The 17,096-nt window shown below is 38.5% G+C and overlaps 1 protein-coding gene across 2 annotated transcripts in view; it reads left to right on the top strand.

Annotated features, from left to right (window-relative positions):
• The window catches only part of sidt2 (SID1 transmembrane family, member 2), a 74,628-nt gene that overhangs the window by 22,841 nt on the left and 34,691 nt on the right, over nt 1-17,096 (top strand). For both annotated transcript variants that reach the window (XM_034167902.1, XM_034167901.1), the window contains 4 exons: nt 1,525-1,563; nt 11,437-11,514; nt 12,591-12,706; nt 13,625-13,698. In XM_034167902.1, coding sequence (XP_034023793.1) covers nt 1,525-1,563; nt 11,437-11,514; nt 12,591-12,706; nt 13,625-13,698 — 307 coding nt within the window. The remainder of the gene's footprint in view (nt 1-1,524; nt 1,564-11,436; nt 11,515-12,590; nt 12,707-13,624; nt 13,699-17,096) is intronic.

The following is a 17,096-nucleotide window of genomic DNA, read 5'->3' as shown; positions in this document are numbered from 1 at the left end:
GGGAAGTCCTTAAAGCGACAGTGTCACCTCAAAATCTCTCATCAGCCGTTAAAATTTTCACTGAAAACCAGCTTAATTTTTCGAACCATGTCCACTTCGATATGTCTCACAGGTTTAGAAAAAATTTTGATCAAACAAAGCGCCAGTCTCTCAGCAACTTCTCAGACAAAGGAATTCCGACGACGGGCTGGACGACTCCTCCCACAAGGAATGCTCACAGGCGAATGACGTCACCGACAGGTGTGGAAAAACTCACGCATGCGCACGAGGGTTCAAGCATGTCTGACGTAAAAACATATGAATGAAATCCATATAGTTTTTGAAAAAAATAAAAGGGACCTATACTTTATGGACAGACCTCGTAGTTCTTCAAAACTGAGTGACCATGCAAGAAAGAAACTCATGAGGGAAGCCACCAAGACACCAGGCATTTCTGGTAGAGTAGTAAGCCTCTATGGCCAGGACTGGAGAAACTGTATATAATGCTACTTTTGACTGTTGCACCATAACTCACAGTTTCAGGGTGGAGTGGAACAGATAAGGATTTTCTTCTAGAAAACAGATCAAAGTAGGCTTGTGTCTCCCATGTGTGTTCTAACAATGTAGCTGAAATTTCAGTTCTTCTTTTTAAGAAATTCCTCCTCTGTGTCAATCTGCTATGAATCTGTATATCTGGTTATGCAACAATACAAATGCTGTGCAATGCACACAGTTTATCTACTCAACCAAAGAAGCCTATAACTCTTTCAGAGCTGTCTTGGTGACTTCCTTTATTAGTTTCCTTCTTGCATAGTCACTCCATCTTTGAGAACCATTCCAGAAAGTTTTCCCATACAGTACCACACTGTTTATATTTCTGAAATATTAATGAAAATTAAGTCCAAGACACATTCAGTATTTGGAAATGTTTATGTATCCATTCCCTGACTTGTCTGAAGACAACTGACTGTAAAAGTCATGATTTGTATTCAAAATCATCATATTTTGTTGGTTCCGTTGACACTTTATTATTTCAACACCGTCATGCCCAATTACTTAAGGACCTAACTGTAACAACACTGCTCTCTTGCCCTGCTGGAAGCAGAAATGTTGGAAAGCGTGTCATATTGACAGCATGTCATATGACACCTAATAGATCCTTGATTTGAGTGGTGGGTTGTTTGTCACCCATATGCTAAATTATTGTATTGACACTTTTCATCAAAATATAAATGTGGAGGTAAATGTTTATTATTCGGTTTCTGTCAGTCTCTCAGAAAAAGTATCTGTATTTGTTATGTTTTAACCTGGAAAAAGCCTCATTAGTAATTTTGTTTTAATAAAACATATGGCATCAGTCTTCTGATTAACTCCTTGCATGTGTTTGTGCTTCCCTGAACTTGGTGATACTGTAATATACTAACAGTGCACCTTCATTGCTTGTGTAGTATGCAGCAATAACATGCAAGTGTTGCTCATACATGTGCTTTGTTATTAAGTATAGTGGATTGGGGATTTAAACTATTTTCATGCATATGTCCACAGGTAAGACCCCCACCTCCCCACATGACTATGGCTCCATTGGTGAGTTTTGGTGATTTCTGACTTTTTCTGTTAAAGTGAGAGCAATTTTTTATTTTTTGTCTTTGTACAGATTGGACAGAATGTAGACCAAGCAGCTCAGTGGTGCTATCAATATGTAGACCTGGGTTCGATTCCCCGTCACATTATCTGTCTATATCCTTGGACAAGACGCTTCCTAAAGCTTTGTCTTAGTCCACCTCACTATAATTTGGTACTGGCCTTGGCTGGTGAAGTAACCTACATGGGGCTGGTGTCCCATCCAAGAGGAGCTGTAGACTCTCATCTACTTTGGTGTTTGGGGATAAGCACCAGTGGGTCTCAGGGCCCATACAGAATGAGGACCTCTTTACTTTGAAACCCTGCATCCACATATGGGGGCATCTCCGTCCCCTCTGAATACATCTTTTCTGTTCAAGTTCAGATCTTAGGAGGTTAATCTGCTGGACTGTAATTCATTAATTTGTAGAGAGCTTGTCAGTTGTCATGGTGAGACAAAACAAAGGGTGTATGGGTGAGATGTAACCCACGGGCCCCAAACTGTACTGCCTTACCTGAGAACAGACTTGTGTCTTAATAACCTGTTCATTGAACTTTATTTCCACAGTGATGACCATTCTTAGTTTCAAACTATGTAATTAATATACAGATAAATTCAAAAAGTCTACTAATTTGTTGAGACAAGGAAAAGATAATGCTTTACCATGTGAACTCTAGTGTTGCCAGTTAAATAGCTGCATGGCTAAGGCTTATTTTACATTGAATCTAGGTGTTTTGATTGTTCTTTGCCAGACAGATATCTGTATTAGTCTGTGTGTTGTGACTGAATGCTGGTTTTTAATTCTGCGCTGCTGTATATCTCTCTGGCGCCTAGCCTAAGCATTAATGAGAATTGTAGGTAATAAAATGAACAAAAGTTTTCCGATGAGCCAGTTTATTTGTTTATTTATTTGGATCCCCATTAGCATCTGCAGTATAACTGCATCAGCTGCTCTTCCTGGGGTCCATTCATGTTTTAATCACAGTTTCAGTACAATAACATAATAGATTTCCATTAAGGCCTGTAAATCATAATGGAAATTCATAATACATTCAGAATAAATTCATTCATAATCAATTCATAATACATCACAATACTTCAACCATTTGCCTCAAATAATATTTTTTAAGTTCCTTTTTAAAACCCAGTCCACTGCTCAATTCCCTTAACTTTAGTGGTAAATGATTCCATTCTCTCATGGCTCGAAACATCACTGTCCGTTGGCTCTGGTTTGTTTTACATTTAGGCAAAATGAAACAGTCCATTGACATGCCTGGTTGGATAAAAATGAGTATCCTTACTAAAAGGCAGTTGTTGGTAAAGGACAGACGGTATCTGAGTTGTAATAATATTTCTTAAAAAGTTTGCTTTTGCATATAGCCACCTGTCCCTCACCAAAAGCCAAGAGAGGCGCTTATGCATTGTATCCACACTTGTCCTAAAGCCACATTTTAACACCACATGTGCAGCTTTATTTTGCACAAGCTGTGAATGAATGAATGAATGAAAATGAATGAATGAAAACTGTTTATTTCGAACATTTGATACAACAACAATTACAAGATAGATCAGTAAAGACAACAACAAAAAAGTTCCTACTGTGTACCCAACATGTCCGAAAAGGGGTAGGGTGAAGCATCAGCTTATTTATCCCTACCCCTTCTTCCCCACAACCAGTAATACCCTTTGCCACATATACACATAAATTCCTACACACCTAAACCGATATCAATATATATATATATACATATATATACACACACATACATATACACATCAACATACACATATATACACATATACATATATACACAAACATAAATATACACCTACACATACCTACTTACATACAAAATACTATATATTTACAAGCCGAAGCAAACAACAAAAACACCCTAACCCTCATTACCCTTCCTCCTCCCTATACCCAGAAAAAACCATATTTTTGTACCGCTGTTTGAACTGGTTCATGCTTGGACATTGCTTGAGCCCCACTCCCAATCTGTTCCACATCCTCACCCCACAGACAGAAATACAGAAACCTTTTAATGTTGTTCGTGCCCACTGATGCTTTAAATTAAATTTCCCCCTCAGACTGTAATCCCCTGATCTGTTAAAAAACATATTTTTAATATTTGCTGGAAGTAAATTGTTTATTGCTTTATACACAATTTGTACTGTTTGAAAATGAACCAAGTCTGTGAATTTTAAGAATTTGGATTGTAAAAATAGTGGATTTGTATGATCTCTATAGCCAGTATTATGAATAATTCTTATAGCTCTTTTCTGCATTACTGACAGTGATTGTGTTGTACCTTTATAAGTATTACCCCATACCTCTGCACAGTACTGTAAATATGGTAAAACCAGTGAGCAGTAAAGAATGCGGAGTGAGTTGTGGTCCAGAATATGTTTCGCTTTGTTTAGAACTGAAATGCTTCTTGACAGTTTACTTTGAATATGTTTTATATGAGTCTTCCAGTTTATCTTATCATCTATTATCACCCCCAGAAACTTATTTTCATGTACCCTTTCAATATCTACCCCCTCGACTTGTAACTGAACCTGTATATCTGTATTACAATAGCCAAATAACATGTATTTTGTTTTACTTAAGTTTAATGATAATTTATTTCTGTCAAACCATATTTTCAATTTTCCCATTTCTATACTGATCCTCCTCAGTAACTCCTGCAAATCCCCCCCTGAACAAAAAATGCTTGTGTCATCTGCAAATAATACTAATTTTAATATTTTGGAAACATTGACAATATCATTTATATAAATTAGAAACAGTTTTGGACCCAATACTGACCCCTGTGGGACGCCACAAGCATTGTCCAAGCATGATGATGTATATTCCCCCAACTTCACAAACTGTTTTCTGTTACTTAAGTAGCTTCTCACCCAGTGCAACACCAACCCCCTAATCCCATACTGTTCAAGTTTATTGATTAATATGTCATGATTAATTGTATCAAAAGCCTTTTTAAGATCTATAAATATTCCAACTGAATGTAATTTGTGGTCTATGGCGTTTGTAATCTCCTCAACTGATTCTATTAATGCAAGTGATGTTGAACTATGTGCTCTGAATCCATATTGACTATCAGTAAGTAATTTATGTTTATTTATGAATTTGTCTAATCTATTATTGAATAACTTTTCTAATAATTTGGAAAATTGTGGAAGCAAAGAAACAGGTCTATAATTTGTGAAGTGGTGTCTATCCCCAGTCTTATACAGCGGCACAACCTTAGCTATTTTCATTTGATTGGGAAATTTACCGGTTTGAAATGATAAGTTACAGATGTATGTTAATGGTTCTACAATCCATTCAATGACCTGTTTTACCACCACCATATCAATTTCATTTAAATCGGTAGATGTTTTATATTTACAATTATTCACAATGTCTATAATTTCATTTCCATCCACTGCTGTGAGGAACATTGAACAGGGATTTCTTTCTATGAGATTATTATCCCAATCCTCAGGTTGGGAATCGGGAATTTTTTCTGCCAAGCTTGGTCCAATATTTACAAAAAAATTATTAAAACCGTTGACTACCTCATCCTTATTTTCCTTCTTGACATTATTATCAATGAAATACTGAGGGTAACTCTGTTTTTTATTACCATTTTTGATAATGCTATTTAATATATCCCATATTCCTTTAATATTGTTTTTGTTATTATATAATATGTTACTATAATATTCCTTCCTACATACCCGTATAATATTAGTTAATCTATTTTTGTATTTCTTATATCTATTTTCTGCCTCTTTAGTCTTTAGTTTTATGAATTCTCTATACAGTGTATTTTTCTTATTACATGCATTTCGTAACCCTTTCGTCATCCATGGTCGAGCTTGGATTTTTTGTTTTCTGTAGTCTTGTTTAATTGGACAATTTTTATCATATAATGATGTAAATATTTGTAAAAAAGTTTCATATGCACTATCAACATCACTTTCACTGTATACCTTTTCCCAGTTTTGCTCCTGTAAATCCTTCTTTAGTGTGTTCATGTTTTCCTCTGTCCGCACTCGCCTGTATTTTATTTTCTCCTCTGGCTGATTCCGCCAATGGTTTCTATTATAAACGATGAAAACTGGTAGATGATCACTAATGTCATTGATTAATAATCCACTCACAGTGTTATTCTCAATATCATTGCTGAATATATTATCAATTAAGGTGGCACTATGGGATGTAATTCTGCTTGGCCTGGTGATTTTTGGATATAAACTCATACTGTACATTATACTGATAAATTCATCTGTTATTTTATGCTTATTTGGATTGATCAGATCAATATTTAAGTCACCACAAATGAACACAGTTTTTTGATTAGTTTTTGAGAACATTTTTCCCATACAGTCAGTGAATGTTTCAATACTAGATCCTGGTGCTCTATATATACAGCTGACTAATACATTTTTGCTTTTTTCTTCACATATTTCAATAGTTATACATTCTAATAAGTTATCAATCACAGTTGTCATATTGTCTACTATTTTATAATCCATGTTCTTATCCACATACACAGCCACTCCTCCTCCACTCTTATTCTTTCTGTTTACACAATTAAATTCATATCCATCCAGTTCAAAATCCATTCCTTTATCTTCATTGATCCATGTTTCTGATATAGCAATTATGTTAAATATTTTTTTAAACTGACTTAAATATTCTTTAATGTTGTTAAAGTTTGCATATAGACTTCTGCTGTTGAAATGGATTATTGATAATTTGTTATCCGTTTTAATGATCCGATTAAACTGTTCATCTGTATAATAGCAACAACTGTCATTGATATTTGAGAAGAAATTATTGTCCGGGTCTATATCGTGCTCCAAGTCCAGTACATTGTGGTCTGTGTATTTAAATGTTCTCAGTTCTACTTTTCCATGATCAGCAATCCTTTGAGTTATATCCTTCTTGTCTCCAGATGTAGATGAATAGGTAGTAGATGAATAGGTTCCTCTGGTCTGTGTCATGGTGTTGTGATGTGTTTGTGTCCTCATACCTTATTGGTCATATTTGTCCAGATCCTAGCTTTAAGAAACACTATTGTTCATATTTGTCCAGCTCCTCGATGTTCCTTATTGCCATGACTTTTGCTTGTTCTGGTGATCCGTTCAGTTTGATGAATATTTTACAGTTTGAAGTCCATGTGTGCTGGATTTTTCCCTGTTTCTTCAAGAAGCGTGCTTTCCTGGCGATGTCGGCATTCCGTTTGGTGAGATGTTCATTGATGAATACGTTTGTCCCTTTCAGTTTTCTTCCTTGTTTTAACAGTGCTGTTTTGTGTTTTCTGTTGATGAATCTCATGATGACGGTTCGTTTATCACCGTCATTTCTCCGGGGCAGAGGGTGGCACGCTTCAATGTTATTTAAATCCATTTCTATACCTTTAGATAGGAGGAAATCAGCAACCTGTTTTTCCACAGAGCTGACCTCCTGTTCACTGGGCTCCCCTCCGCTCTCATCTGTTACCGCCCGTGCGTAGGACCGTGGTTTGATATGAAGACCTGTGATGATGACGTCATTAATTCTGGTGTACTGCTCCAATTCAGCCACTCTATTTTCCAGCTGCACCAGATGCCGGTCTTTCTCGGCATTCTGGAGCCGTAATGCCTTCACCTCCTCCACCAGATCCATGATTGATTTCTGTTGCTGCTTCACAACAGAAATCTCCTCTGATAAAAAGTCCAGAGATTTTTTAATATCGTCACCTTCCTCCGCTGTCAGAACCTTCTTAGGCCCCATGGTCGGTTTATGAGCAGCTTGTCGATCGCCGATGTTAACAGCCTGTGTTGTTTATCACCGGGATGGATCTGCACTGCGCTGGTGCCGCGCGGCCTCGGTGTTTCCGCGCTGATGGATCCGCGGTGGCTGCACGAGGCCTCGGGGAAGCGGCACTCGTGACGCGCGGCTCTAATGACGCAGCGCGCGGCCTCAGTGAATTCACCACGTTGGGCCTCGGACGTTGTTGCTGTCCAGTCGCGGGGCTAAGTTGCCGGTTGAGGTGGTATTCCCACTGTCCGGGTTGGCAAACACCGGCGTGGCAGATGGCAACTACAAACACCACCTCTGAAAACTCAGGTACAAACTTTTTGTAGCTCACTCTGACGACACGCAGCTCTGTAATTTTTTTACATTATTTACTGAAGTATTTGACCAGACAACTGCACAATAATCCAACTGAGACAACACCAAACTTTGAATGACATATGGTATCACTGGTTTAGTTAAATATCTTGAACATCTTTTTATCACTGCCAAAGTCCATCCCATTTTAGAGACTACATTATTTATTTGTTTGTCCCAGGACAGTTGGCTGTCAATACAGACTCCAAGGAGTTTGACTTCTTCCACTTGTAATGAAAAATACAGTTGTTAAACAAGATTTAGTTGTGGTTCGCCTCTTAAGGAATGTTTAGTTCCAGTAACAATGCTTACTGTTTTTCCTACATTCAGAATTAGTTTGTTGCCTTCAATCCAATTTTCAATCTTTTTAATTTCCTGCTCAAGTTTTGTTTTAACTTCCTCAATTGATTTCCCAGCCATATAGACTGTTGTGTCATCTGCAAACATTGAAATGCTTGCTGTATCAAGCACTAATGGTAGATCATTTGTGAAGATAGAATATAAAAGCGGACCAAGACAACTGCCCTGTGGCACACCATGTTTCACAGTTAAAACATTTGAAAAACATCCATTATAATACACTAATTGTTTTCTGTCACATAAATAATCACTAATAAATTGCACAGCAGATTTGGAAAAGCCATAACATTCAAGGTTTTTTTTTTAGAAGAATTTTGTGATCAATGAGATCAAAAGCAGCGGAGAAGTCCAATAATACTGTCCCAATAATGTTACCTTTGTCCATTTCCCATAACCAGTCATCAGTCATTTGGGTCAGTGCAGTCGCTGTTGAATGCTTTTCTCTATAAGCATGCTGATAATTTGTTATTAAATTATTCTCTCAAAAATAAGCATTCATCTGATCATACATAATTTTTTCCATTAATTTACTCAATACCGGAAGTAAACTGATAGGTCTACTATTCGTTGCAGAAAATGACACTTTTTTATTTTTTGGCAATGCTATAATTTTTGATATTTTCCAAGCCGACAAAAATTTATTTTCATTGAAACATTGATTAATTATATGGGTTATGGCTGGTGCAATTATTGAGGCTACAGGTTTTAGGAGGCGCCCATCTAGTTCATCTACTCCTGGAGGTTTGTCTTTTAGTGTCTTCAAATATTGTTCAACTTCATTTATACTTAGAACCTTAAGGCAAAAATGACACTTTTTTGATTTCATATTTTCTTTTATGATCTCAAATGACTGATTTTCATTTTTTGATTTTAACTTATTTCTGAATGCGTCTATCTTTTCTATAAAATAATTATTTAAATAATTTGCAATTTCATCAGATTTAGTTAAAAATCCCTCATTTGTTTCCAAGACCAGTGGAGTTGATGTATTACCATACAGGAGGGAATTGAGACTTTTCCATAACTGTTTACTGTCCGTAAAAGTTTTAAATTTCTCATAATAGTATAATCTTTTCTTTTTCTTGTTTTCTTTCACCGCAAAGTTTCTAAGTTTACGATATACTTTCCAGTCAAACTCCCTTCCAGATATTGCAGTCTGCTTCGCTTTATCTCTTTCCTTCATTTGTGCTTTCAAGTTGACATCCTGACTGTTTGAGTTGGATACAATACATTTCTTAATAGGTGCATATTTGTTGACAATTCTTGTTAATAGACCGTCAAATATTTGAAAAGCTTTCTCTGGATCTTTTTCAGTCATTACGTCAGACCAATTTTCATGTATGATTTCATCCACATACTTGTCAAGATTAAAATATTTTAAAAATCTCTTCCTTATAATTTTAGGACCAGCTTTGGGAACTTTTGTTCTCCTGACAATGCCTATTAGGTTGTGATCAGTAAATCCTACAGATGTAGAAGAGGCATTCAAACAGAGATTTGGTCTGTTTGTAAATATATGGTCAATACATGTTGCCACCTCAGTTCCATCAATTTTGAGACTCACTCTGGTCAGTTCAGATATCATTTGTGTCAGACCATATGCCGTTGCCAGTGTCATCAGTCTAGATTTCATTGGACAATTCATAGTCCAGTCAGTGTTGAGGTCACCGAGCAAAAACACCTCAGAATCTGTACTAGTGACATGATCAAGCATCTGATCAATTTTATCTAAATAATCTTTACATGAATTTGGAGGTCTATAACAACATCCTATGAGAATTGGCTTGAGATTGTTTTAAATATACCTGTATCCAAATGGATTCAATAGAATTCGGCATTAGATCATATCTCACTTTTACTGGCAAGTGACTTTGAACATAAATTGCCACTCCACCTCCATGTGCATCTCTGTCTCGACGGAATATATTGTACCCATTGACTGTAACTGAACTATCTTCCAAAGTCGAATCTAAGTGAGTTTCTGACTCTGCCAGTATTTGAAAATTTTGTTCAGCACTTAAATTTTCAATTTCAATCACCTTGTTTCTTAAACTACATATATTGATATGAGCTATTTTTAACATTTTTGTGAAATATTGTTTAGCATTAGCATGATTTTATTTTACTGACCTGATTTTTCTTTTAAAGTCCTATGAGGTCATCTTCTGATTCATCTGTATTTGTCTAAATCTTTTAGTTCACTGATGACCATCACTCTGGACTCTTCACTTTGTCTCAGCATTATTTTACAATTTCTGATCCAGGTCGCATTAATTTTGTTTTGTTTTTTCAACATTCGAGCTGGTCTTGCAATTTCAACATTTCTCTGTGTCAGGTGCTCATTCAGGAACACTCCTAACCCTTTAAGTTTTTTTGCTTGTCTGAGCACCTCAATTTTCTGTTTTCTGTTCCAGAATTTGATAATTACCGATGGTTTGGCTATCACATCTTTCCTAGGAAGTGTATGGCAAGCCTCAATGAAACTGCTCTGAATGCTCATATTCTTACTTTCAAAAATCTTCACAACTTGTTTTTCTAAAGTTTCTAATTCTTTGGCAGAAATATCCTCCCCATCCCTGTCAGCTGTTACAGTTCGGGCATACGTTCGATGTCTTGTGTCCAATCCTTGAATTACCAAATCATTCATTCTTGAATACTGTTCAAGATCATCAACTCTCCTCTCCAAGTATTCAATTTTTTTGTCTTTTTTCATGATCATATTCTTCAGATCCCTCATCTCCTTCACAAGATTTTGAAATTGTTCTTGATTTTTCACCACTTTTGAGAGCTCATCTGTGATGAAATTCAGAGACTTCTTAATTTCTTCCAGTTCATCTTCAAGCCCTGATCTTCTCGGTGCCATCGTTCAGAATCTCATTTGTTCACTACTAGCAAGTCAGTTACCAGCAGTAGCTCTGGTTTTAGCCGCCGTTTTTAGGCAGTGAACATCCGTGACAGCTGTTGTCTCTGCTGCATGTCCAAAGAAACTGATTGGTTGAATTTGTTGCTGTGATGAGGTGACTGGTTTGAACCAGAACATAGACAGATGGATATCTTAATTTATACAGGGTAGCTCACATTAGCCACAGGCTACTTTTCAGTGAGGCCCTCACACAACAAATATAAATGTCAAAAATAATAACAACAAAAAAGTTTCACATTGCAAGTACATGTCATACATCGCAACAAGTACAAGTGTTAAACAAAGGATCAATTTAAGGAAATCACAGAAAGCCCAATATTAAGATTTATGTCTGTTGTGAGTGGATGTAATTCTCAGACCACAACTTTATGTTTTTGTCCTCTTTATTTTCTGCAGCTGACAACGGCAGCACACTCAGTTCAGAGGCAATCACAGAGAGTGCGACATCTGCTGATAACAACTATGGATATATGGGTATGAACAAACATGTCATGGCAAAAACATGTGTGTGAACATCAGGCCTTTGCATATACAGTACATACACTTTCTGAATGACTGATGTTTATGAGGGAGACCCATGTGCATCCTGCCCATGTGTATGTATATCTTTGTCCTACATTACTGTTGGGTCAAACAGGACTATATGATCTGAAGTGGAACAATTTTCAGGGTTCACAGTCTTGTTCAAGGACAGTTTGATACTCAGCCAAACAAACCCATCAACCGTTTGGTTATCAGACAGCCCACTCTGCTGACTAAACTCCAGTCTCTCACTTTACCTCATAGATTTTATATATGTAGTACTTTCCTGATTGCAGTTGTCTCACTTCCTGTTCAGGGCCATGAAAATGTTACAAGTAACACAGTATTTATTTTATAAGATCATGACTGGTGCCAAACCAGTGTTAAATTTTACTATTTTGGTCATTCAACATGTTAGATCCAAACTTTCGATGTAAATGTTCCGTGAATAAGGCCTATTATTACTGGTGTGCCACTTGATTGTCTAGTTCTTCATTATGTTTCCACATGCTGCTGTCACTTTCAGTAGCTTGCGGTTGGTGAGCTACAAGCTGCTTTGGCCTCTCACAGTTTTCTGTGTGCTTTTATTTGTCAGGACAGGAGCCTTTCAAACGTCGACCAATCTTCAATCACCTCCACCACATAGCCATCCGCATTGGTGACACGCTGCCTCCTAATTCGCTAAACAAATCAGCACAGTATTAATCATAATCATGTGTCAGTGAGACAGGGTTTGAGAAGACTGATTCAAGCTGACGTTTTGTGCAGCTGGGTGAGCCCAGTGAATTAAAAATTCTGAATCAAATGACATTAATAATGGAAAACAGTGACACCCAGATCAAAGCATTAACAATCATTATAATTGTGTTTTAATGAATTCAAAAGATTTGAAATTGATTTGTTTGAACACAATTGTGTCTATGAAAAAATTATTCTATATCCAGTCGTCCTTACAATACCCCAGTGATTCTCCAGTGACGTAAACGTGTCTTATCGATTCCATCATGTCCCTCTTTTCCACTCAACAGAGCGATCACTGGAGAGTGTTGGGAGAAGCAGGCAGGAATCTTTGAGTTCTGTGGAAGAAGACGACTATGACACTCTGGATGACATCAACTCGGACAAAAACATTGTACGCACCAAGGTAAAAACCACTACACCATCTCTACATATATTACATGCTGGCATTCTTCAGGGATGTGTTGTGGCTCTTACACTATTCAGTGCTTGCAGGGACTAGATGCTTGGTAGGCTTGTGGAAAAGGCATTTTAACTTCATGGCTGATGCTGTGACCTTTGTGGAAATAAATGGTGGCTCGATTGCAGTACATGTGAAGCCCAGTGAGGAGTTGGAGTTTCTATGTTTATGATTGTCCTCAATCAAGACTAAGATACAGGTTTTCAGTAACTTCCAGGACTCGGCCATCGGAAGTGTATCTGTATGTGGTGAAAGTGTTGAAGTTGTAGAGACATGAACTCAGCTTAGCAGCAGCATTCACATATCTGGATCCCTCAGCCTTTTCAATCTGGAGAACCCTAGGAAGTGCTTAGGGAGTGATGAGGCTGCTGAACAAAGGTGTTGCAGGAGAACAAACTCTTTAAGGTCTTGGTGCTCCCAGTCTTACTGTATGGTTGTGACTTTAATGCTAAAAAGTGACCTAAGGGGATGGCAAGATGTCTTTGGTACAATGTCTTTTCCGAGGATCTGCTGGAATAAATTTAAGTCAAACAAACAGTTTGTAAAGGGAGACTCACATGAGTAGTATAAGTTGCATTATGAGAGAATGTCAGGTACAACATTTTGGGCATGTGGCACATTTTCTTGGGCATGATTTAGCATGCGGGTGCCTCATTGTTGATATCCTCAATGGCTGGAAAAAGCCAAGTGGCTGTTCACATTTCACCTGGCTGCAGCAGATGGATGGTTACTTTGAAGAAGTGGGGATGGACTGGTTGTCTGCCTGGATGGTTGAGGAAAAACTTGAATATTTTGCAATCTTATGTCAAATACTGACCATTTGATATTATAACTACCAGTGATGGTGCTTTCTTTTCGTTACAGAAATTTCTCTGTGTATCTGACCTGGCCCGTAAAGACAAGCGGGTCCTCAGCAAAAAATACCAAATCTACTTCTGGTGAGAATATTGGGTTGTTGGAGACTGACAAATATAAAGAGAACAAAGTTTACTAAAACTTCATTCTCACTTTCACAGATATGCATCTTGGAAGCGTTCATTCTTTAACTGTGTAAAGATACTGGGTACGCAAAATGTGATCTAACACCCATTTAATGATATAACACGAAACATATACAATGTGAGCTGTCCAAAAACAGCCATAGCATACAGCGCATCCAGACAGTATTCACAGCACTTCACTTTTTCCACAATTTATGTTATAGCCTCATTCCAAAATGGATGAAATTCATTTTTCCCCCCAAAATTCTACACACAGCACCCCATAATGACATCTGTGAAAACTTTTTTTTTTAGATTTTTGCAAATTTGTTAAAAATAAAAAAAAAAGAAATCACATGTACATAAGTATTCACAACCTTTGCCATGAAGCTCAAAATTGAACTCAGGTGCATCCTGTTTCCACTGATCATCCTTGAGATGCTTCTACAGCTTAATTCAAGTCCACCTAGGGTAAAGTCAGTGGATTGCACATGATTTGGAAACACACCTGTCTTCATATAAGATCCCACGGTTGACAGTGCATGTCAGAGCACAAACCAAGCATGAAGTCAAAGGAATTGCCTGTAGACCTCCGAGATGGGATTGTCTCGAGGCACAAATCTGGGGAAGGATACAGAAACATTTCTGCTGCTCTGAAGATCCCATTAAGCACATTGGCCTCCATCATCTGTAAATTGCAGGAGTTCAGATGCAGCAGAACTTGTCCTAGAGCTGGCCGCCCATCTAAACTGGGCAATCAGGGGAGAAGGGCCTTAGTCAGGGAGGTGACCAAGAACCCAATGGTCACGCTGTCAAAGCTCCAACATTCTGTGGAGAGAGGAGAACCTTCCAGAAGGACAACCATCTCTGCAGCAATCCACCAATCAGGCCTGTATGGCAGAGTGGCCAGACGGAAGCCACTCCTTGGTAAAAGGTACATGGCAGCCCACCTGGAGTTTGCCAAAAGGCACCTGAAGGACTCACAGACCATGAGAAACACAATTCTCTGGTCTGATGAGACAAAGATTGAAGTCTTTGGCGTGAATGCCAGGCATCATGTTTGGAGAAAACAAGGCACCATCCCTACAGTGAAGCATTGTGGTGGCAGCGTCATGCTGTGGGGATGTTTTTCAGTGGTAGGAACTGGGAGATGAGTCAGGATTGAGGGGAAATATGAATGCAGCAATGCACAGAGACACCCTGGATGAAAACCTGTTCCAGAGCACTCTTGACTTCAGACTGGGGAGACGGTTCATCTTTCAGCAGGACAATGACCCTAAGCACACAGTCAAAATATCAAAGGAGTGGCTTCAGGACAACTCTGTGAATGTGCTTGAGTGGCCCAGCCAGAGCCCAGACCTGAATCCGATTGAACATCTCTGGAGAGATCTGAAAATGGGTGTGCACTGACACTCCCCGTCCAACCTGATGGGGCATTGGAGGTGCTGCAAAGAGGAATGGGCAAAACTGACCAGCAATGGGTGTGCCAAGCTTGTGGCATCATATTCAAGAAGACTTGAGGCTGTAATTGCTGCCAAAAGGTGCATCATCAAAGTATTGAGCAAAGTGTGTGAACACTTATGTACATGTGATTTCTTAGTTTTTTTTTATTTTTAATTAATTTGGAAAGAATAAAATAAAAATATAAGAGTAGAAGAATAACATAAAATGAGGAAAAAGTGAAGCGCTGTGAATACTTTCCTGATGCACCGTACCTGTAGTACAGTGTACTTTAGTACAGACTTGGCACTTCTAGAAAACAGTGGTGTTGTGGCATTTATCACAAAGTTATATGTTCCATGGAAATGCAAGGGATTACTAAAGTCTATCAAAGTCCTTGACAGGAAAAAGGAATTGTTGAATGCCTTGAGAATCCTACCACAGTTAAAACAAGGTCATAGTACAATTGTGGTTTTCCAAGATATGGATGAGGTTTAAACAAGAATAGAAGAATAGTCTTTGTCATTATATTGGGGGGACGATGAAATTGGGGGTGCTTCCACAGAGTTACTGTAACAAGACATTTTATACACCACAAAAATTGCTTAAATATAAAATATGTATGGTATACTGATATATGAATGTAAACATATTAGGTTTACATAAAGTGTATGTAAACATTTAGGGCAGTGATTGTGAACATGAACATACCTTAACAACAGTGTTGTTAAAGTGTAAACAGTGACCTTCCAGGATGCATAATGGAGCTTAAACATTCTAATGTTGGACTAGCAATATAAGGGCCCCTTCACACGTAACACAATTGAAGCCGACTTGCGCACGAAGGAGGAATTGCATGTCATTCGTGAAAAATCAGAGCTGCCTCGAACGCCTCGTACACCTGTCGCTACAACATTCGCGCACACAAGCGGCCGAAAGACAGTGAATGCCCTGTGCATGCTCATTTGATCCCCTTCTCGGCAGGTGTTGGCCAAATTCCAGGTGTCACACAGGAACATCTAACACCACTCGCTGCACACTTAGAAAAGGTGGCGATATTTGCGCACCTGGTACGATAGCCGAGAGCAGGCGATCACATTCAGCCTGTCTGTGAAAAGTGTCTAAGTGCAACACGAAAGTGGCGTAACCTCGCAACAGACATGGGTGTAACTGTGCCGGGAGGTCCCGGCGTCCACTGCTGGACCAGCTGACCGCTGTGTGCTGCACCTTAGCCAGAGAACACGCATTGTACATGTGTGTGCGGGCACTCGTGCTCTCATGAGGACCGGCCAGCGTCTGAGCGCACAGCATGATATGAAGCCGCCTGGCCAGCTGATTTCATGTCCACCACGTAAATTGCAGTTTACATGACAGACAAAAAGATTGGAAATTAAATCAAACAAATAAGGGTGACTAAGGCACAAACTCATTCTTGTGTGATGCTGTGGACACTAGCGCATGTCAGCTGACCGCCGACTGACTGACAGCTGGTCATGACCGTGCATGCAAGGTGTTACATTACAATACAGACAAAAATACGCTGTAACAAACACTGTTTGGTCAGTTATTACGATGAAAATTGAAGACTTCCTCTTCGTCTGCATCATCTGATTTCTCTTTTTCTTTAAATATGTTTATCTCCTTGTTGATTTTAGGCATTTTGTGATCCTATTATAGGACAGAGATGGTAGCGCAGCGATGGTAGCGTTTCCGTCTGTTAATCAGAGTTTTTGTAAATTGCAGGTTCGAATCCTGCAGGTGGCATGTATTTTTTTTTATTTTTTTGTTTCTCCACAACATCGCGCGATGTGGTGCAACATGTTCCAGCTACTCGCACTGGGTTCATGCACGCGCACAGCATGCACGAAACTGTTGCCGGTGTGTCATGCACGCCTGTGTGACCGTGCGTCCCTCAT

The sequence above is a fragment of the Thalassophryne amazonica genome, chromosome 4 (genome assembly GCF_902500255.1).
Source record: "Thalassophryne amazonica chromosome 4, fThaAma1.1, whole genome shotgun sequence".
NCBI classification, from domain to species: domain Eukaryota; kingdom Metazoa; phylum Chordata; class Actinopteri; order Batrachoidiformes; family Batrachoididae; genus Thalassophryne; species Thalassophryne amazonica.
This window is presented reverse-complemented; position numbering and strand designations above follow the sequence as displayed.